Source organism: Fistularia commersonii, chromosome 23 (assembly GCF_037954325.1).
Source record: "Fistularia commersonii isolate RoL2024-O1a breed Wild chromosome 23, RoL_Fcom_v1.0, whole genome shotgun sequence".
NCBI classification, from domain to species: domain Eukaryota; kingdom Metazoa; phylum Chordata; class Actinopteri; order Syngnathiformes; family Fistulariidae; genus Fistularia; species Fistularia commersonii.
In genome coordinates, this window is record NC_141306.1 from 10,524,199 (window position 1) to 10,547,948 (window position 23,750).

The 23,750-nt window shown below is 40.1% G+C and overlaps 2 protein-coding genes across 2 annotated transcripts; one reads left to right on the forward strand and one right to left on the reverse strand.

The window, feature by feature from the left end:
* Nucleotides 1-13,101: 13,101 nt before the first annotated feature.
* On the forward strand, nucleotides 13,102-16,626 carry s1pr5a (sphingosine-1-phosphate receptor 5a). The gene is made up of 2 exons (XM_086170912.1): nucleotides 13,102-13,515; nucleotides 13,975-16,626. The coding sequence occupies exon 2, from the start codon at nucleotides 14,268-14,270 to the stop codon at nucleotides 15,462-15,464; it is 1,197 nt and encodes a 398-aa protein (XP_086027038.1). The 5' UTR covers nucleotides 13,102-13,515; nucleotides 13,975-14,267; the 3' UTR covers nucleotides 15,465-16,626.
* Nucleotides 16,627-17,281: 655 nt separating this feature from the next.
* Nucleotides 17,282-23,259, reverse strand: spc24 (SPC24 component of NDC80 kinetochore complex). Its single transcript, XM_086170676.1, has 6 exons — nucleotides 23,161-23,259; nucleotides 22,545-22,727; nucleotides 21,885-22,029; nucleotides 19,662-19,766; nucleotides 18,994-19,070; nucleotides 17,282-18,898 (listed from the first exon to the last, which is right to left on the reverse strand). Exons 2-6 carry the CDS (start codon nucleotides 22,708-22,710, stop codon nucleotides 18,792-18,794), a joined length of 600 nt encoding a protein of 199 aa, XP_086026802.1. The 5' UTR covers nucleotides 22,711-22,727; nucleotides 23,161-23,259; the 3' UTR covers nucleotides 17,282-18,791.
* Nucleotides 23,260-23,750: the final 491 nt, after the last annotated feature.

Sequence of the window (23,750 nt, forward strand, 5' to 3'; positions counted from 1 at the left end):
GCTACATTTTTCAGACTTTGAACATCGCGGCTTCAGCAATAATACGGCTCAATTATGGATTTTTTGGGGCTAACAAGCTTCATGCCGCCAAAACATTTAGCCTTGTCACATCATGCCAATGAAATTACCATGAAATTCTGAGGCTGTTCGATTCAGACACTGAAGAAGACTATTTTAATGGTTTTAGTGCGCAAGAGGAGGACAAAGATAGCAATCGGCTGGAGTAGGACAAAGCAGGGATAGAAAATGGATGGATGGATGGATTTTTCCTTCTGTTATTTATTATAATTTTTTTTCATCAGCCCTGTTAGAGGCACTTTTTGGAAAACAATGATTTCCAGTATGTATTTGTAGATGTTACTTGTATGTATTTAATTAAAAGTAAAAAAAATGTTTCTTTGTAACATCTTTCTGTGTAATTATTTATTGTTGCAACGTGAACACCTGGAGTTTATAGATAAGTGTGGCCTATATATGGACACATATATTTATTTGTTTTAGCCGGTGCGGCTTATATTCAGGTGTGCTAAATTGTCCAGAAATTAAGGTTCACATTTCCTCACCTCTTCTACACAGCCTCCATTGCTCTGGATTGTTGACCCTAACTTCTTAAAACCCTCCCAAGACAGAGATGTATTCTGTCTTGCTGCATCCAACCATGAAACTCTTGAAATGCTCACATCTCCGCAGCGGAATCCAAAGGTTAAAAAATGGTTGACAGTTTTTAAACTCATTGTTATTGAAGATCTAGTTGTGTTTGTGGAAGGGCAAAAAAATTAACATTTGTTTGGAGAGAAGGAAAAAGTTGTGAAAAAAGAAGGCAAAGGTGAGAGGGACAGAGAGAGAGAGAGCCTGTGTTTGTATGTGTGTGTGTGTGTGTGTGTGTGTGTGTGTGAGAGAGAGAGTTCCATGCAATTCTCGGTGATTTCTCTTTTTCAGAGGGGATTTTGGAGATCATATGTGTCAGCACAAGAATCTTTCCACTCGTTAAAAAAATACCAAAGCTTTTAAATAATAACTTCCTGTGAAAACTCTTAGCATGAAGTACAACCACTTCCCTTATTTTCCTTCTCATTTTTCATCCTTGAGACAATGCCAGAAATTCCAAGACAGGCAGCATTTCTGGACATGGCTGGTTGAACATTATTGATCCCAGCATCGGGGAAATGACAGGAGTAATAGGAGTGGGTGAGGAACGCTCTGAGGTCCACTAAGAATTATGAGTGAGCGACCATTCTACACAGCTTGCACCTTTCACGCAACCGGGAAGAGGACGGCCTTTACTCATGTCACTCGTCAAATTTATGGATGAGCCACATAATTAGCACACAGATAAACTAGTGTTGTAAAACTAAATCCATTGTTAGTTAGAGACTTGCATGCAAATTGCAGTGTAACTTATGTTCTTTCATGACAAGAGCTACTTTGTATGTATTTCACAAACCTATTTGTGATATCCCATATTGGGATATCAGAAAATTGCTCTGGGAGCCCAGGAAAAACCGGAGGATGATGTGTGATGTTCCACTGTTCTCTCTAACTTCTCATCTGACTGAACAGGATGTGGGAGCTGACTCTAGAGACTTTAGAGCTCACACTCCAGATGTAAGCTGGAATTTAAGATATGAAAAAACATGAAGGCATGATGGGAGGCCAATATTGATTTTAATTTTATTCCATTCCATTTTGGACTTTTTCCATGCTCCATGCAACTGACAGTAGTAAATAGACTGAATTACAGAGCTGCCACATATGTTTTGATACTATTCTTATATTTGTACATTAAGTCAGTATGTGTGGGGAAACTTAACCAGACCTTCCCTTTGCATGGGGTCAGAGATATTAATCAATTAATTATTTTAACCACATTTTGTGATTGAGACTTTTATTTTTTAAATGTCTTTGATAAAGTTTGCCTCCTTTCAAGCCAGTCAAATGCCAAAATGATGTCCATTGAAATGATGGTATGAGATTCATAAAGTGTAAAACTCAAATTTCAAGTTATGAATTCATATTAGGGGATGCATATGCAGAGCTGATGCAGGTCAGTGCTGAACTTTCAATCAACTCTACTCACTGTAATTGCAACTAGCCCCTGGATACTACAAGACCACAAATGTATACTTCCAAGAAGTTCATAACATGGTTCATTTATTCCTTTGGTCATTCACTATCTATATCTATATCGCACTGAGGGTTGTGGGGGAGGGACAATCGGGTTGTCACTGGACAAGAGGTGGCGTTCACCTTGGACCGGTTGCCAGTTATTCACAGGGACACATATGGAGACCAATCTGCAGCATATTTTTGACTGTCTGAGGTATCCTAGAACCACTGGAGAATGTGCAAACTCCCACTCTCACCTATGTCACAAGCTGTGGGTAGCGACAGAAAAAAACGAAATTGGGGATGCAAGCGGAAAAAATTAGTTTCCTCTGCAGGGTGGCCAAACTCTCTCTTCAAGATAGGGTGAGAAGTTTGGTAAACCGGGAGGTAATCAGAGAAAGGCTGCTGCTCCTCCGCATAGAGAGGAGTCAGATGAGGCGGCTTCTGGTCAGAATGCCTCCTGGGTGCGTACCAGGGGAGGTATTCTGGGCATGTCCATCTGGGAGGAGAATGCGGGGAAGATTGAGAAGATACGGGGAAGATAGACATGCTGGAGAGACTATATCCCCAGGCAGGTCTAGGAACGCCTCGGGGTTCCCCCAGAGGAGCTGAACCATGTGCCGGGAGAAATGGAGGTCTGGGCCTCACTGCTCCGGCTGCTGCCCCTGCGACCGACTCCGAATGGATGGATGGATGGATGAATTGAATTGAACTGAATTTAATTGAATTGAAGTTTAGTTTAGTTTAGTTTAGTTTAGTTTAGTTTAGTTTTGTTTAGTTTAGTTTAGTTTAGTTTAGTTTGTTGTGTGACACTGATTGGTCAATATGTTGTGCCCTTTGACAAAATTAACAAGCTACAGATTTCTTTCCATAAACAATAGAGCCTTATCAGGGGAATGCAAAGTCCCTGCATAACAGCTTGCAGAGCAAGCAGGTCAAATATTTCTGAAGCCAGACAGAGATGAATAGTTAAAGGGGGATCAAATATGTCCTTGAAATTCAGTGTTGGAAGAATTATGGTCAATGGCATGAGTATATCATGCATGCTATGCCATTAGTACATCAACTGAAGAGTCATATTTCTCACAGAGAAACCTCATGCATCATCCAGATTCTGCTGTTTCAGTTGTCGAATAGAATTATTTTGTAAATCCCAACACAAAAGGCAGCTAGAGCCGTAATTGACGAAGACTGAAATCGTGGTAACTTGTCTGACCTTCCAGCTTCTTTCAACATGAGCACCTTGAATATTGCAAAGAATTGTTCATGGAGGTTAAGGACAACATCTGCCCTCAACTTTTATACATATCCATGTGACTGAGTGGCAAAGAGCGGGAAACAATGAGAGAAAATTCAGGGGAAAAATCGCTTGAATTGACACTGGACAAGGCCGCTGAAGCTTCTTCCAAAGAAATTCAGACGGAACGCCAATGATGATAACAGAAACCATGTGTCAATATGTATATGTATATGTATATGTATATGTATATGTATATGTATATGTATATGTATATGTATATGTATATGTATATGTATAAATAATGACCTATCCCTGAGATGGCACATTTTCCATTTGCTTTCAACAACTCGTCAAGTTAAACCCCCGTTGGACAGTGCTCAGGTACACCAAGTTTCCAAGGAATTTCCAGCAAACCAGTCTGTTTAGATCTGTGAGTTCTCTATTTGTGAAATGTGTCTCTTTCGAGGGGGCCGAACCTTTCGGCCCAGTGGAAACAAAGTGGAGGCGAGAAGCCGCGAGGGTTCTCGTGCAAAACTTAGGTTGACACACTGGGGCCGAGACACTCAAAGAAGACTCACCCCATGCTACATTACGCTACATTAACAGTTTCACACTTAACATAACCTTACCGCCAAGTACCACAACTAGTAGTCTTTGGAAGTGGCTGACATCTTGCCATGTTTATACTTTACAGGGTCACCGAAATACTGGGTTATTTACAACAACTTTAGTCACGCTAGTCTTTCGGTTCTTTTTCTTCACATGCTGTGGCTTTCCGTATCCGCAACAAAGTGTTCCTAAATGATTCAGAGGGGACGTCGAATATTTTAAAATATAAGACAGCTGTTATTGTTGTTATAAAAATCAAATTACATATACTTAGAGAAATGTGATAGAGGCTCCTTGTGGTGACATGGCCAATCTGTAGCAACACTTCGATTCTCTAAATAACCTTTTAATTTGCTGGTGCAGACATAGGGGTTACAGCGTAATCAGACTGGTGGGAAACAACGCATAGGCAGCACAAGCAGATGACAATACACTCTAAGTTTACATATGTACTATATAAATATGTATGGGTCAAATTGAAAAACTACTTAAAGCACTGGCAAAACAAGACTCACAGTTGTAATGTTACAATATACTACATTTACAGGTTTATCATTTATACAGTCCCTTTAATTGTTGCCACAGGATGTGACTGTATTCAAAGGAAATTCTGATATAAGGTGATATAAAGATGCAGACCCTGACAAAGAGCACAACAGCACATCCTTGTCTTGCTGTGTTCTGATACAAGGGATACAATCTGGGATTGTGTGAACAGCCACATGTATTAACGTATCTGTATGCCTGCGTGCACAAAACTGGCTTCAGTAGGTTCCGGGGGTTGGGCAAGTGTTGGCCAATAATAACACAAGGACCTTCAAGATGTCGAGCAAATCGTTTCCTGTTCAGTAACAAAGTGTTTATTGACGCAATGACTGCCCAAGAAAAATGTCCGGTTCTGCTGTGTGCACACTTTAATTGTATTTTGTGATTATATAACTTCTGCATTCAGCCATGGGAAAGACTTACGTCATAGAAAATAAACACAATGCTAATATTACCCCTTCAAACAAAGGGAATGTGGTGCACCCACAATTCATGTATCAAAAAGAAAAAACAAAACTATATGTTGTTAAAATCATCATATGTGCACTAAATAAAACATTTAAAATAATTTAAAGTTAAGACTTGTTGCATAAAGATGTTTCTTTTATTCATTACAGTTAAGAGCGCCTGTCCAATGTTCCCTTCCCGGTCTATTTATAACACAAGCATGAAACAAGAGGGGAATAACAATACATGGGGTTTAAGTGAGTGCAATCTCAGGACAATGTACCCGGCCAGACCTCCGTGGTGGTCTGGGTGAAACAAACAGACTGCAAGTTTCCTCTACATGGTCATGTACCACATGAGTGGGGCATGTTCTTTTCTAGACTGATAGGGGATAACACAAGTATAATTGATTTAAGATGTGACTCAGAGGAGATAGAGATTCAGGCCTTTTTTCCCCCTCATTCATATGAGATAATTTTCCAGAGGTAAAAAAAACATATTGGAGCTTGGGGTTTCTGGTATATGGACATATACTCTTTCCCATGAGACTTTCTTTCCCAGTATGCTGTTAAAGCCTGACTCAAGCTTACTAGTCAACATCAGTCCTGACAACTTTGAGGTCAAGACTTCTAAACTTTGAAACTCAATATGGAAAATACTTAATTATGCAATCGATTTCGGTATCCAAAGTATACACTTTTGTGATCTGATAAGGTAAAATCACTACAACATAATTATTTTTAAAAAGGACCAATGGCCAAACAGTTTTGGAAATACTACACCGAGTGTAATCGGTCATTTCAGGACCCAATATGGCTGTGCTTTGTACCTTATCTTCTTCCCTTGGTTTTACTGCTTTACTCAAGACAAAGCTTTCCTGATAGGAAACGTGCCTCCAAATTCCTGCTTGACAAATTTGCAGCCTTGTTTTCATTAGGGTCGAGCTGCTTAGGGTATACAATAGTCAGAGGAACAATGACGTGTGAGTGGCGATAGACCAGCAGGAGCGAAAAGCAAGTACTGTAAGAAGGTATTTATAACCACTATGCTACATACTCTAAAATTCACTCTACATCATTTACCACACTAGTGATAGACTAATTTATTATCCTCACACATCCCCAATATCTGTGACATTTCCTGAATACATGTTATGTTGGCTATTGTATTACTAATCTTTCCCAAGTTAACTGCCTGACTTCCTTTAGATACCTCCACATAGGCGGGTTGGATCACTGACTAACACTTGGGTGGAAGTAATTCATCACTGTGTCCCTGAGAGAGCAGCAAGTTCGGTCTTAGTGTAGTAAAGGCACAAATCCCTTAAGAAAGTACATCTGAAACCAGGGAGAAATATGAAGGCACTGGTTCAGAGGAGGCTGCTTGCATTTTCCCAGAATTATCATTGCATGAGAAAACTGCTATATGACTGTATTCACAGCTTCCGCATGCTGTTTGTGGATGCGAGGGGGATTTTCAAGGACTTTGACCCCAAGCAAAGAGTGGTAATAGTCCCCTGTTGGAGCTGTCATTAATTGAAAAAGGTCCAATGAAAACCCTCATAGCACTTAACAACACAAGTACGTCCTCGGCCTGCTCCCTCTTTTCTCAAACCCTCCTCTCGCTTTACATGGGAATATTCCAATTCCCTTTCCTCCATTCTGTCCTCCAAGATTAACTCATCTCAAACTGCTGCTGTTTGTACAGAACGCAGCCTCACAAATCAACCCATTCTGATGTCACTCCGCAAACAGCTGCATGTGGTAAAAAAATACATATTCATTCTGGCATAAGCGAGCCAGTGACTGGTGCATCTCTCAACTGTCAGTAACAAAACAAACAGCATTTACCTGACTGATTTTTGGCCTTGTTTTACTTAAGGAAAAAAACTGACGTATCAAGTTTATTTGTGTTCAAACATGCAATTACTGGAAACATTTATCAGTCTTTGGGGCTTATCAAAAATGTTTTTGGAGGCAGTAAGGGTAAAGATTAGATGGTTAAAAGTTGAAACATGGACTGTGGAATCTAAGAAGACAACATAAGGAAAATCCCCAACATTAGGTTTGTAGAGGAAAATAACAGCTTCTGTCAAAGCTGAATTCCTATCTGTGAGGCTGCCGGGAGTCAGTACCTCCAATTCAGAGGCCAGACATTTGTCACTTAAAGTATGACAGTTTGGAGGAAAAGTACAACCTCAAGTGGAGTACAAGTACCTTTGTGTCTTGTTAACAAGTGAGGATGGAAGGGAGTGAGAACTAATTTAATACTAAATCCCTTTCGAAGTTAATGCAGGGTACCAAATGTACTCAGCAACTGATTGAATTCATTCTGAGTGAGTTTTTTTTCTATTCATTGTCATTAGTATGATAAATGGTGATATTTCTGTCAGAAAAAAGAGGTGAATATTATCAATTCTATATCTATGCTGCCCAAATTTTTAATTTAAAGTGGTGTTGGTGACACAAAGTGTCTAGTTTGAGTTGGAAGTCACAATAGGTTACAGTCACACAAGGTTAATAAGCAGTCAAAAGGCACATAAAATAGATAATAATAATTAATATTTTACACTATATATGGCCTGTTCATTGTCTCAGAAGGTTTTTCACACCAGAAGGTTGATTCAAACCATTGATTAATTAATCAATTAATCAATTAATTAATTAATTAATTCATTCATTCATTCATTCATTTGTTCATTCATTCCATATCTTTACTGCTTATCAGACAGTCAGGTTTGCTAGTGGGCTGGGTTCACCTTGGACCTATTTGGTCACAGGGTGATACTTAGGGACAATCACTCTCGCACTCATTCATATATAGTCACACAAGATCTATTACTCTCTTAGTCGCATGCGAAATAACTGCATACAGCTATTCGCCGTCTCCATTCATGCGTCATAGAGAAAAGAAGCATTCAGTCGCTCATTCCAACATCATAAGACATCAAAAGATATACAACAGTTCACTCTCTCATTCATACTGACATTTTAGAGTCGCCAATAAACCTACTGTATGTGGAATTGTGGAAGGAAACTGGAGGAAGCCAACACAGACACTGGGAAACAAAACAAACCCCCTACAGAAAAGCCTCCTGTTGGGATCCAATGAGGACCCTTCTTGCTGAGAGGCGGAAGTACTAACCACTGCACTACCATACTATCAATTACTGTCAAATTTCAGAATTGTATCTGCCAACTGGGTCGCTATATCAATGCTATCCACAATCTTTTGATCAAACTGTGAATGAGTATACTCTCCATTGAAACAATCCTTTACAATGAGCCTTGCAAAAATGGGCCAGAAGTAGGAAACACGATAATACAGTGACACGCACGAATGAATCTTGCTGCTGAATGAGATTTAACCAATTAAGAAAGCCTGGTGGTCACGGACTTCATCTCAGCTATGCCGTTGTAAATTTGAATCAAATAAATACAATATAAACATAAGTAGATATGGCTGCTGGAAGGCAAGCCGTGAATGAAAGAAAATAAGTAAACAATCACAGTGCGGTTGGGGCCGGGGCTCCAACAGCATGTGTGAGAGTGAAAACTGGTTAAGATTTACATAGGAAATGAGGATGTTTGTGTTTGCATATAGACACAACTGACATGCCCTGTTTATGTCTAATCAAAATGGTCCAGAATGGCTGCCCAGTCTTGTGTTTATTTGTTCCGGAAAATCCCCACTGACTTTTGCCATTTCATCCAACTTTAGGTTCCTTGTAAAAAATAAAAAAACACTCCGCGGATTATATTCTTAATGGACCATATGTGTTTACAATGGTTGAAATGCATGAAACAGCTTTTGCACAAAGTAATTTGCATTTGTTTGCACAGAAGAGGGGAAAAAAAGTAATTGTTGGAGTTTAAAGTTCCAGATGCAGTTGAATTAAGGATCAGAAAAGAATGTGTAACAAATACAGGCAGGAGTCTAGAGGACAGATCTAGATCATTGGCTGGATCAAAGTACCCAGACGATATGAATGCACTGAAAAAAAAACATAATAAAGGAATGTTATGTTCTTCCCATTTGCCTTAGTTGGAGCTCAAACGGCGGTCGCTGCCCAGCACAGCTGTGCACCAAACAGCGCGGCAGAATAGTTGGAAAAAGGCTGACAAAGGCTGGCTATTTCTAGCATTCCCATAAATCTCTGGCAGCCAGTATAGCACCGGTCACGACATCTGAGTTCACATGAGTCTTTGCTATTACCCCTTTTATTATCTGATGAACTCTGACCTTTTTCTTTTGCCATGGATCTTATCTGTGTCTGACAAAAAAAACTGCGTACAAAAACAAATAATGTCCTTCGATTGTCTGATAAAAAGGACATCAGACAGACAATCAGGTCTCAAGAACGTCACTTGTAAACAATAATTATTTTACCCCAAAATGACCCCACTGTTATAACAAGTAACTTTTGTAGACAAAACCAAATAAGGTAGGTTCAAAGACAACCAGCATTAACACCCTGGATAGCGTCACAGTTTGTATAATTTCCTCCATGTATTATTGGTGTATCATTTACAAATTACAATGTATTAATAACCCCTTGTTTCATTTATAGACTATCACTCAGCAGAAGATGCAACATTCATAACAACCATTCAGCCACCCAAGACCTACCGCTAAGATTGGTCCCAGGACAGATCGACACCAACTAACCTGAGGATCCGTCTTTATCCGATGACTTGTCATATGACTGATTTAATGATTCATATTTTCTTCAAATAGACACCATTAAAATCCAAATCTAGGTGACCCAATCAACACACATTGTTCCCCGATTACCACCCTTGAACTAAGCACAAGACTATCCCCATCTGTATGACATATATACCCCACTGTCTGTTAGAACTGGAGAATAGGGAAGATATGTATTCAAGAAACTTCCAGACCTTATAACCAGGTCTTATTTAATTTAATTTAATTTAATTTAATTTATTCTATTTTATTTTCCATCCATCCATCCATTGTCCACAGCTCAATCACAGAGCCACATCAAGACGCAAACAACCATTCGCTAACTCAAGAATCAAGATTTTTAATTGGCATTGTGTCGGCACAGTGAAATTTTGCAATGAGAGCTCCTGGCTCAGAGCATGCACAGGTTTTTAAAATAAAAAAAAAAATAGACACACAGGGTAATTTACTCATTCACTCACTACAATTTCTTCAAATGAACCTACCGAGCCTTCTTCTTTTTATTTTATTTTATTAAGACAGGCAGCAATACATTTCATAACTAAGAAATGGTCACAACAAAGATACGGCAAAGATAGACAATGGACAGCTGTATATATTAAAAAAAAAAAATCAAATAGTCAGGTAAATGGATTTCTGGATCACAATCATAGTCATAAAAAAAACATAAATCAAGCTGAACATCTAGAAACAGGCTCGCCTGCCTCCAAGTCATCTAGCAATTTCTCAAAACATCCAGTGAGACAAGGCCTTTCAGGTCATTCGGTGGTTCTTTCCAAGCAAAGGAAGTGGCAAACATGAATGCCTTTTTTCCCAAGCTGAGTTCTGATTCCTGGGACAGACGGCAAGAGAACATCCTGGGAGCGAAGTCGATCTGATCCAAGGCCTCTCTCACAGATGAAGATGAGAAGGTAGGCGGTGAGAAGGCCAAGAATAGCCTTATAAATAAACATCCGCCAATGCTTTAGTCTACCATTTTTAGTGTACCATTTACAACTACCGGTATTCTGGAGGGCGGCATGGTGGTGCAGTGGTTAGCTCCTCCAAGGCCTCAGAGCAAGACGGTTCCTGGTTCAGCTCTGGGGGCCTTTCTGTGTGGAGCCTCCATGTTCTCCCACATGGGTTTCCTCTGGGTTCTCCGATTTCTTCTCACAGTCCAGAAAAATGCAGGAGGTTTATCAAAGATCCTCAATGATCCTCGTGTGAACGTGAGAATTAATGGTTGTATGTGACATGTGTATGAGACCTCCCAACATGCAACACCATGACATTGCCCAAACAAAGGCTGCAGTTTATCAGTAGTAAAATGGGCATAATTCATGGAGAGAGATACTACCCTTGAGCTCTCTGTTTTTATTTTCATTTTTTTCTTTAACAAACATGACAGAAATTCCAATGAATTCCCCAAGGACATGTGCAGTCTTTGTATCTGGGTGTTTACCTTTCTCTTAAAAAGTATGATTCTGGGAATTGAATTGGTATGAATGATTTTGGCTGTTCATGTATAGTATCAAGACAGGGTGATTTTGTCTCATATAGTTCAGGAGTAACACTTCAACAAGATTTTTACAGCATTTATTTTGTGTTATTCGGCTTTATAACAATATTTCCAGTATGTCAATTGAACTTTAACACACTCTTAAATAATGGTGCGCAGTCAAGGGAGGCAGGCAAGGCAGAGCAGGCGGGGCAGGACATGCTACACAGAGACGTCTTCCGGGACAGCCAAAACAAGGAGTGTGCCTGTACTGCGCGGGAAGTTTGCTTGTGGCCCAAGGGGTGGAGAAGAGAGACAGAGATAAACACTACTCTGGGGAAAAAAGGGGGAGACGGAGTAAAGAATCCTGCCAGCATGTCTTTGTGTGTTAACTAATCTAAGGCAACATGCTGAGAACTTGTCACAGGGTCACCGTGGGGGTTTGACAGTGTTCTGAAGTCTAATTTCTACCTGGTTATCAGCCAGAGAGCCCTCTGGCGCTTGTGGAGTCACAGTCTGGGAAATCACATTAAATGGGGTTAGATAAAGAACCGAGACAAGCAGCTGAAGTGTAGCAGGGGTTCTCAAACCTTAGCAGGACATGGAAATTAGAAATAATAGTGTCACACTATTTACACCAAACGCCTAATATTTTGCTTTCCTGCTTTTTTTTTTTTTTTTTTTATCTTTTTAGCTGATGATCTTATTTGACGTTTGATTGGATGATTTTGAAAATCATGGAATGAATACCACCACAAAATAAAATCACATTGTGATGTGTACTCCGGCAAATGATCGGGACAGTTCGCCAAAAACTATTTTGGAATTGTTACGGTTTAGAGGTGTAATGCTTTTTCTTGAAAGTCACAACACGACATCCAGCCTGTGTTTTGCAGTTTTCTCTAGGAGGTCTCTGCCCGCAAGGATGCGAGGGGTGAACTGGACGGAGCTAAAAAAAGAAAGATGACATCATGATAAAAAAGAAAATAAAAATGGGCCTTCGTGTTCATCATGAATTTGTATTTCCTATGAAACATCAGTGTGGAAATGAGTCAGTTGTGAATTACGCGTGGTGATTGTTTGGCGGGGCTGTACAGCCACGCACACTGGGCCGCCCTCTTGTTGCGCAGGTCAGTTCCTGCCTCTGACTTCATCTGTTTTTCTCAAGGAAATCCCTCTCCTTTCGAGGCTCAATGAGGTGGCTTCCTGTTTAGACTCATAGTCCAGCCTTCGCTCACCCATCCTTGCTTTTTGTAACATCCAAGCAATGTCACACAATGTCATTTCTGTTTTTTTTGTTTTTCATTTTTTGTAAAATGGCCAGGAAATATTTGTTACCTTACTAGCAGCATTCAGCGGAAATGGGTTTATTATCAAAAAACAAAGGAGAGCTGTGGCATCAGTGTACCGCAAGTTGTTAATATAGACGCCGCCCATGTCTAAGCAAATAATAGCCATATCGCTTTTTTTTCTAATAGTAATCGTTTGGACATTGAACACACCCTCACTTTGTAATTGAGAAAGCAAGGAAATTGCTTTGTTTTGTTCCGTAAATTGTGGGCTACTTTCAGCAAATGCATATCGAAAAGTAGTCAAAGTGAGTTTTTGGAGGATTGTTCTATGGTTCCCTCCGTTATTCTGTTATTTTCCCAACAAGTCACTGGGACTCCAATTTGAATGGTTAACAGTGCCATTCCCAGATCCTCCTGTCTACATGCTGAGGTGCATGTGTGTGTGTGTGTGTGTGCGTGCGTGTCTGTGTGAATGAGTGAATATAATCCAGTGTAAAGACTGCAAGCTGATGCTGGAGGAAAGCAACATTTTAGGTATTGTGTGTGTGTGTGTGTGTGTGTGTGTGTGTGTGTGTGTGTGTGTGAGTGTGTGTGTGTGTGAGAGAGAGAGAGAGAGAGAGAGAGAGAGAGAGAGAGAGAGAGAGAGAGACAGAGAGAAAGAGAGAGAGAGAGAGAGAGAGAGAGAGAGAGAGAGAGAGAGGCGGACGGTGTACATTATCCTCTGCCCAAATTGAAAATCTAAAGACACCAGGAGGCTCGAATCCACAGCTGAGACTTCATGTACTTTACGGACCAATTTGCAAACTCGGAATTCTCAAGTTTTCCATGCCAAGTTAAAAAAGTGTGGCAGACTGTTGTCTCTCGGGGGCTCTGTCAGAGAAGGGTGGAGGGACTTGGGCGAAAGAGAAAGGGAAAGAGAAAAAGCTGAGGGGCCAGCACACACAGACAGCCCCCTCACTCCATTTTGAGTTCTGTCTTGCGTTTGTTCCCACGCAACTTGCAGCGCCGCTCCGCCAAACATCGCTCCTGTCTTCCGCACCGCGCACGGATAACCGCGCCACATTTATCTGGAGTTTTTCATCTTTGTACCGGTATGTTTATCTCCTTAATCACCGTAACATTTTTTTGCCACCTTGTCTTATTACATTCATATAAACGTGTTATTACGCAGGTCCATTGAAGTGTCCGTTTGAACTATTGATTAAAAAACAAAATAAAACAATGTTTGTGAATCTGAAACACGCGCTTCAAGAACCAAACCAACCGAGCTTAGTATTCTTAAATCCGTTTTCCTTACTATCATTTTACGCATTTGGTTGAGCGCATATAAGTTCAAATTTACCCCTTGCTTTTGATCTTAATGTCTTTCTTTTGTATTAAATATGTGGCACACGGTACTTTGATTAATGTTGAATTACTGGAAAGAAAAGTATTTCAAAATGTTGTCATACATTTGAGTGGTCACGGATTTTGGACATAAATGTAGACATTTTCCAGGACATTATTTTTGTCCTCCTCTAAAATTTTATTGTCTTTCTTGATTTATCCAGGCTCTCTCTCATTGCCCTGTGGTGACCCCCACCCCCACCCCAGCCCCCAACCACCCACTCAACTTGAAAAAAAAAACACTTTGCTCCGAAAAATCTCAAGCCACAAGAAACCCTATCAAATCAAATATTTGTGTGTGACGGTCGACCAGTGCTGCCTCCCCAAGTCTTCATGCCACGAAAAAGGAATGTTGGGCCTAAGGATTATCTGACGCTGGGCGTTTGTGCAAGTCTGATCTCAAACTGTAGCAGGAGAAGCTGACGTAAAGACAGCATCCTCTGAGTGACACATAAACATGCCAGTGGACTCTTTTCACGCTGCCGGAGACCTGTCTTTGATCCCCATGGCCCCTGTGAGAGGAAACCTGCTCCGGATGTTTCACGACTACCAAAGCAACGCAGTCATCATTGAGCATTACAACCATTCGGGGAAACTGACAGAGTCTAAATACAAGGAGGGACTCAAACCCGTGGCTGTGGCCTTTCTGCTGGTCTGCGTGCTTATCGTTTTGGAAAATGCAATAGTGCTTGTTGCCATCTGGAAGAACAAGAAGTTCCACCTGCCCATGTACTATTTACTGGGCAACTTGACTCTCTCTGACCTTCTGGCAGGCTTCACCTACATGGTGAACCTGATCACGTCTGGTGCCAACACGTTGAACATGACCCCTGTGCTGTGGTTCCTGAGGGAAGGGGGTGTTTTCATCATGCTTGCTGCTTCGGTCATCAGTTTGCTCGCCATTGCTATCGAGCGCCACATTACCATGGTGAGGATGAAGCCGTACCAGGGTGACAAACAGGGCCGGATGTTTGCTCTTATCGGAGCAAGCTGGGTGCTCTCTGTGTTCCTGGGTGTCCTGCCTGTCCTGGGCTGGAACTGCATCGGCCGACTGGAGTGGTGCTCAACTGTTCTGCCGCTTTATGCCAAGAGCTACATCCTCTTCTGTGTCACCGTCTTCACTGCCATCCTCATGTCCATCGTTGTGCTTTATTTTCGCATCTTCCGCATTGTCAAGTCCAGCACCCAGCGCCTTGGCTCAGGGCCACAAAGAAAGGGCCTCTGCCGGAAGTCCCAAAAGTACATGGCCCTGCTAAAGACAGTCACCATCGTGCTGGGAGTCTTCATTGCGTGCTGGCTGCCCCTCTTTATCCTCCTGCTGCTGGACTCATGGTGTTCAGCCAAAAAGTGCGACGTGCTCCTCAAGGCAGACTACTTCCTTGGCATCGCCATGTTTAACTCCCTTCTCAATCCAATCATCTACACCCTGACCAGCAAGGACATGAGGAGGGCCATCGTCAGGTTGCTCTGCAGACGCTGCCTGTTGACCCAAGATGGGCAGGTGAAGAAGATTGGTATGCCCTTCCTGGAGTGCAGCACGAGTAGGACTGATGCAGCCTCTCACAGGCTGGAGGGCTTGGAGACCACGGTTTCCTCTGGAAACTTTTCTCCTTCGCCAATTAAAGCCATTTTCCCCAGGATGTCCAAGGCATGATATACTTTGACTTCTTATTGAGAGACCATGGACACAGCCAGGCGGCTGCTCAAGCGAAGCAGAAATGTGCGACAGGAGTGAGGCAACAGAGCTTTTTGCTGCACTCTGTCACACTTTTGACATTAATTCTCTTGGAATGTGATTTGTGAAAGCATTTTCTTGTTGGCCAGTTTATTTTCCTTAACTTAAACGCCAAACTGTCTCGGTGTGAGTTGCCCACTGAGGTTTCCCATGAAAACTTAGCATTAAAACATGCTCTCGTGCTCTGATAAAGGTGCCTCCCGAATGCAGAAGGCCAGCATGAACCTTCACCGTGGAGAGAGTCGGGTTAATTTGGCCGTTGTTATCGACAAGAATGAAATCAAAGAATTCAAAGTGCGTGCAGATGTTGTGCATAGAGGATTGTGCTGGAGAGTTAATTGGCCATGGCCAAAGCCCGGGCATGAAGTTTAACTGTATCTCCTTTCTCTGCGTAGCATATAATGACACGTTATTACAAACTCAACATCCTACACCCAATCTCCACTGCCAAACCATCTAATCTCTGCCATCTGACTTTTGGTCAGCAGCGATGCAGGGTAGAGGTCCCATCAAACGCACATCAGAGGCTCAGCAGCTCACAAAACACATTGCAGACGTCAAATGAGAGGATTTGTAAGTTGCTCTGCAGCCTTGCATTAAAGGAGCAGAGAAGTACGATAATATCGTATAGCTTGTGGGGGGAGGGCTCCGGGGGTTGGTTTTGTTGCACATATAATGCACTCTCCAAAAGGAAGTGAGAACTCAACACGGCAAAAACAAATAAACAACCACATCAAGAGAAGTCAGAGTGCAATTACTAGGACAGAACCTGCAGGGCAAACTGCAGGAAACATTTCTGTGCCTAGAGTACATTTAGGTATAGATGGGTTCATCTCATCACCCCTGGGCAGCCCCATGACCTGTTTCCCTTTTCCAGTCAGTTTCAATGTGTCAATAGTGAAATAAGATGGGCATTTTGACATTTTCTGTTTTTTTATGTAAATTTTTGATACGTTTTCTATACTTGCCTTTTCAAAATACATTAGAGCTGTATTTTTATTGTATGAAAAAAAAAAAACAGCCTTACTTTAATTTATGCCAGTTTTATATATGCACTGAATAAACATGTGAATAATGTTTACACTATGGTTTGTTTATTCATTTCACAGTGGGTCATCAAAGTTTCAGTTATTGCAGCTAATCATTGGTATAAATTAATTGTGTGTAAGTGAGAGAGAGAGAGGGAGAGAGAGGGGGAGATATCAGTATAACACATAATATAGTTTGGCTAAGGTTTGGAGGTAATAAATGCAAGTTCTAGGGCAATATGTCACATACATTACATTACTTTGGAAATCTGCCATAAGATGTTTTTCATAACATTAGACAATAGATTCTTTCTCTTCTCCAATTTGGGAATTTTGTTAGATTAAAGAGTACATTCCTTTCTGCATCTCATATTCCTGTACAAAATCTAGTTGAACTGCTGATCCAGACATCTGCACTCATTTCCTCATGCAAAATGAATAAAGATATTATTGCTTTTGAGGATCCTTACTTTCCTTTACGGGCAAGTCTAGTTATTTCATCAGTATCCCATTGTGTTTAATGGACATCGGACTGTCCTCCGTATCTGTCAGATGTAGGATCAGGAGCATCATTAGGAACAAATTAATTTTTTTTTCTTCTTTTGAATAATGGAAAAAAAAGCTTTCATGATTAGAAATGTATTTATTAGCACCTCTTATTGCATTGCCATGTTAAAGCCAAACAGTACATACAGAGTCTACCTTATTATTCTTAAGCACTCCAAACTGAAGAGAGGTATGTAGTGACGAGGGAATCATATTTTTAACTTCAATACATTTTAGGTACTATACCTTCAGCAGAGGAATGAATACAGTATCAGCTACAATTAACACATAAAGATTTAACGTCTGAGTCTACAACCTTTTCACAAAACTAAACTCTCAATATAACTCATCACTTTGATGATGAAACCAGTTTCAGCTTCTTAACTGTGAGTATTTCTTTCGATTGCTTTATCGATCGTTCCAGAAAGCTATGTAAAAACAGAATGTAAACAGACTAGCAAAACACGAAGCAATTACTTCTCTTGCCTGTGTGACATTTGAGATCAGCCTACATTACGTTTATCGTTAAGTAGTGCTGCTGAACAACGGAATTGGAGACATCGAAAACATGAAGTACCTACATATCAAATAGCATCAAGTTCTTATGTAAATTAAATTTTAGAAGTAATGTAGATTTCTTTCACTGTCATTCTGCTTTAAAAATGTTCTCATAAAATATATTACAAAATATAAATTTGTTTTATTGGAAATCCAAATTTTGTTTTCCAGATTATACAATAGCTCCTTCAAGGATTTGAAATGTTGATAGTGATCTAGTGGACTTTCTTGACATGAATACATAGAAGTAGTTTGCTAAACTTTTTAATATTAAATTCACATGTTCATTTGTCAACCCTGTAAACTTAACATTGCCTCAAAGTAATACGAGACAAGTGTTGCCTAATACAAAATATCTTGAACCAAAGGTTTTTCAGTCATCTCCCAACGAAACAAGTGCTGTAATTGGACATGCTATGATTATAGTTACAAGAGGGAGCCGTGAAAATACTATATATATGTAAACTTAACATTAATTTTTCCTGTGGCTGTTTTGAATCCCATAACAATACAATGGTTGCACTGACATCTAGTGGCCAAAGCCAATACAACAAAGTGTCTCAATAAAGCCACACCACTGAGAATAACAGATCTAAAATTGTATATCAGACTCACACAAAAGACTGGTAACATGACTTTTGCTTTAAACCGGTGTAACTTCACTCAGACTTGAAAAGACTGAAATGTAATCCTGTGACCCCAATAGACCACAAAAAATGTAATCAATTGAAATTGGCTTTAATAATTCTCTGAGACAACTTAACACCTCTCAAAACATTTATGGTATGTGTGAATGCATTAATGTGTTGGATTTATATCCAACCATCGCTAGCCTTTTAGGGAGAGTGCATTAGACTCCCACACAAATTTTCAAACTGGTGAATTGACACTGGGATGTCGTTCCCCTTGGTGACAAGTTAAGAAATGTGATTGACTCCCAAGTTTAAAGTTCCTCATGCAACCACAATTCAAGAAAGTTAGAAAGTAACTGGTAACAGTTTGAAGTCTTTATTTTTATAGCAACTTTGTTGTTTAGAGCATATACAGACAATAAGCAGGAAAACAGAGAAACAAATAAAAATGTACAAGTGTATGTTGACCTTGGTATCCTCCTTTACCATCGGTCGCTGACAAAGCCCCACAGCTGGTCACTCACGGCGATTCCAGACTGCGCTGAGGTGTCAATGTTTATGGGGGTTGCCAGCTCATCACCGTAATGCACTGCAATGAGAGAAGTCACATATGGACAAGGTGAGAACATAGTGAGGCCTTCCATCAAAGGCACAGTCAGAACACAAAATATCACAGGACTGTACCTCCTTTTAAAATGTTGGACTCTGTGTTATATTCCCACTTGATCTTGGTTATCAGGTAGAACAACTTTGCGATGTATCTGTTGGGGAAAGGTCAAATAGGACATTACAATGCAAAAGTGTCAAAGGACGTTATATAACAATCACTATCTATTACTACTAAACTCCTCCAGTTTTAGTGTGCAATTTTGCCGTAACAAATGTTTCCACAAGGTTAATAAGCAGATCAGTTCAACTATATGTAAACAAAGTAGGTCTACATAGCTTCGCAGCGCAACACAACTAATAGCTATGCATTAGACATCAGAGAATATTTGCATGGCTTTTGTATAGTGTCCAACACCTTGGTAAAGTTAACAAACAAATAAGAGTTTGACAATTTAATAATCATTGTAGCTAACCGCCACTCACATTAAAAACTGATTTAAATCATCATTAATTGTAATTGATACATTCTGAAGAAGTACAAAGATTCATATCTAATTTGACCCATAAAACTTGAGTTTCCTTTGCAATAACATATTGCGGGAAAAACACCCCAGGGCTGTTAAAAGTTATGGGAAGAACTATTGCAGTGCCCACAGGATGCAAATAAACTTTTGGTGGGTACAGAAGTGAAAAATAAAGACATCTACATGAAAAGTGTGATAAATTAATGTCAGAAGACTCACATTGCTGACGGAATGATCTCAGTGGTATCTTCATCCATCTCTGTCTGAAGATTCTCAAGGTCACCTTCAGTTCTTTTAAGAGTATCCAACTCTTTTTGGAGTAACCTGCAAGGTTGTTAAAGTTCTTAACAACTATTAAGGACAAGATTAGTTTTTTTCATGTATTCAAATTACTTGGACAGCAATTTTCATTGTCATGGTGTGTTTGTGTTACATAGTTGGATCATTTCATTTACCTTTGCACCTCAATGAATGTTCCAAAATCAGTCACTAAAAGAAACTAAATGTATTGTTGAAAGTTTACCGCTGTTGTTATACTGCTCTTCCTGTCTACTAGGTCAGTGTTTCTCAACCACTGAGCTGCAGCACATTAGTCTGCCATGAGAGATCCTCAGATGTGCCATGGAACTGCACACTGTCCACTTTCAACTGATTGGTCCAAAAATTATTTAATGCAATTATGTGTCTTCATACATCGATCTGTGCGCTGCATGCAGTGACAGGCAGAGCAATTAAATGCTCTTCCCCTTGATGGAAACAGGTAGAAAATTAAGCAGTGTGTCTACCTGCTGCTGCTCAAGCAGCAGAGTAATTAGTGATTAGTCAATCAGGAACCTCTGCTCCTACAGAGCATCCTGACCCAGATGAAGGTCCAAGTATGAGTGGTGGTCAGAAGAAAGTAAAAAAAAGGTGAGCTCAAGACAATACAATGAAAATTATATTGCGTTTCCTCAGTTCCTACAAAAGTGTCAGCTTTGTGTTCAACCAAGCAGGGCCAGATTTCACTCTAAGTTAAATTGAGACTTCAGTTTCATTCTATTTCATTAAATATTCAGGGCTAGTCAGGGCTAACTATCTCATTCAGGACTAGTGGCACAATGGATAAGACTACGTATCAGAAGATTCTAGGTTCAACTCCTGGCTAGTTCGAGTAAAGTACCCCTTTAAGGGGCGGCGTGTCACAGGAGGTAGAGCAATCGTCTTTGGAATCAAACATTCCAGGTTTGATTACCAGCTCCTCCAAGTGCACCCCTAACTGCTCCCCTGGTGCTGGTTGACGGCAGCCTACTGCTCATAGGTCATCCATGATGGGTTAATTACAGGGAATTAATTTCCCCAAGACGGATTAATAAAGTTTAAATTATTGTTAAAAACGTTTTTTGACACATTTATTTGGTGGTATACTGAATGATTTTTCCATGAAAAATATGTGTTGTGGCTCAAAAAAGGTTTGGAAATACTGAATTATGTAAAACAGTGCATCCAGTTTTATAAAGTAATTGATGGAAAAGTTCCAAACATTAACTTAATTTGACTTGAAGATACCTCATCAGCTCCCCACTAGACATCTTTGGAAGTGCTTTACAAAAACATCAGCCAGGAGAATTCCCCTTGTTAAACTCTTCAGAGAGTAAGTTTCCCCTCATTTGAAGTAGTTCTATTGGTCTAGCTTAAACCTATCTTTTAAGTCTGCATCTCCCAACCATTTTTGCGCCATGGACCAGTTTAATGCCAGACAATATTAACACGGACCAGCATTTAAGGTGTGGCAGATAAATAGATATAAATATAAAAATATCCCTACTTTTTTCTTTCAAAGTACTCAAAGGCTTTTGTTTTTTTAAAAGCAGTGTGCTGGGTCTCCAAGTGGCGAAACAGTTTTGAAGGCTTCATTGCCTCATTGGAGAGCCAGTCGCAGCATATAATGCAGAGCGGGCTTGGTGCGTGGGAATCACCTGTCGGGATAAATACATATTTTAAGTATATCTCCTGGCATTGTCTGTTAAATGCAGCTTTCTTTTTCTTGGTGGTCATTGGCTCTTCTTCTGTCTCCTCACTGGGCCCTTTTCCCTTTGCAAAGAAATTTTCTATATACGTCTGTTTTTTACTCATTTTGCAAGCTGTGGATTTAATATAAGAATTAATGAACCACATGACTGAGACAACCATCTTGACATGCATATAGTGAGTCATAGACGACTGAATTCTCTCCGTTAATAAATAAATAAAATAGAAATAATATAAGTTATTTCTTCTTTCTGTGCACCAAACAGCCCAGCGATTAGGGACCGCTGTTTTAAGTAATTTTAGCTTCAACTGTCTTTTGCTCTCTGTCTGAATGAATATGTACTATGGAGCTACAACGTGTTGATTTAGATTCTTTGAAGAATTATAAAATATTCCCTTGCACATTCCACCCCTGCAAAACACTTTAAAAGATACTGTAATTCTGAGTCTGTGATCTGGTTTCTGCCGCTGCACTGCCTGAGCTGCTCCTCCAAGCTCTGCAGCTCCATGTCTCGATGCTTCTTCTGCTCTTCCATTTCCAGCAGCCTCTTGCCCACACTCTCCTCCATCTGCGCTAAATCTTGGGGTGGGGGGAAAAAAAAAGGTTAAGTCAAAAAGAAACTGAGGAACAGTGACAACAATGAGAATGGGAAAAAAGTATGAATTATTTTCTTCAAACTATAGTATTAACAAGTTGGTTATGATCATATAAACTGAAGAGGGAAATCGAATTGTAGCAGCATATTTGGAGACAGATTGCTCATATTAATGGATGCCTGACCCTTTAATCAAGGCAAGGTATTCATAAATTGAGAGGCCAGGCTAAGATAGTTTGGACATGTACAGAGAAGGGTCTGAGTAGAAGGAGATTGCTGAGGTTGAGACTGCTAGGCAGGAGGCCTAGAGGAAGACTAGGGAGTCTTATGAATGGAGGGAAAGAAGACATGTAGTTAGTGAAGAGAGGACGGAGCAGAGGGTTAGATGGAGGCAGGCGATTCACTGAATTGACCCCTGAAGAAAGCAGCATAAAGACAGATGGTATACTAAAAAAATCTTAATGACGATGATGAATAAATGCACGACCAAAATACTTGCCTTTCAAAATTTTCGTCACTGTCTTTTTTGTGTCTGCATGCTGATCAAAAAGCACCTGGTGTTCATTTTTGACCAGTTTAAGCTTCTCATGTTGGCTGCTGTTGATAAAAGCCACCAAAGCTTCCCCAGTCTCCTCCAAGTCTTTGAATTTGTGATCTTGATCCATGCTGGCGATACAAGCAGCTAGGGGGCATATAAGGAACGAATGAAGGGTTTGCATGGAGTAATGGAGTTAGCATAATCAACGATAAGCAGTTAGCAACATCTAGCTTAAGTGTCGTCTACAAGTAGTTACTTTTTAGCAAAGTTATTTCTACTATTCCCTGTTTTATTATTTTTTTTCAGCATGAGATGTTAACACTTTAAACCTAAACTCAACTATTTCAGCAACGATAAATTTACACAGGTACTTGGTAAATCAGGTCAAAATTGCATGGAATGTATGTATAAAGCGTTCGCGGTTTTGTTTGCTGTCAAATTAAACACGGCAGGGTTGTAACAGGCTTAAAATAAAATTATAATGTTTCGTAAGGATTAATCTTAATTGTGACTTGGTCAATGGTTGAAATCCAACAGAAATGCGCCAATTCGATTGTTTTTAAGAAGAAATACGAACCGTAAAGCTCCTTCCCCCGATTCAAATTTTGGGCTTGGAAGGCGGCAGAGTGGTCCTTTCTTCTTCTGCGGTCCTTGACTGTACGTCTGGATCGATGCACCGCTTTTACGGGCTCTACCCCCCTCCAGTGTACGCACGCCGGAGCACAACAATAGCGGTATTCTGGTTAAGCCATACAATGTTCACCTTTTCCCGTTTTCGTGAAAGAAAAATAAAATCATACAGACAAAAGTGTTTAAACTTCTATTACCGTGACATATAATGGTATCTTAACGTCGCACTTATTTGGTACTTTCTCTTTTTTCAGCCATGAAAGGGGAAATGCTTTTATCATTTTTCATCATTCATTTATTGGTGTTTATTAAGTGTGGGATGATTTTTTTTTACATTTAGTCTTTTCTATCTAATATCAACAAGCAGGAGTTCAACATTTGAGAATAAAAAAGTAACACTTGAGGCATACTGTACTAGAAACAGTAAATAAAGAGTAACTGAATCATCCATCCATCCATCCATCCACCTCTTGCTGCTTATCCTGCACTCGGGGTCACATTAGGACAACCAACCATTCACTCTTTGTACCATCTCAA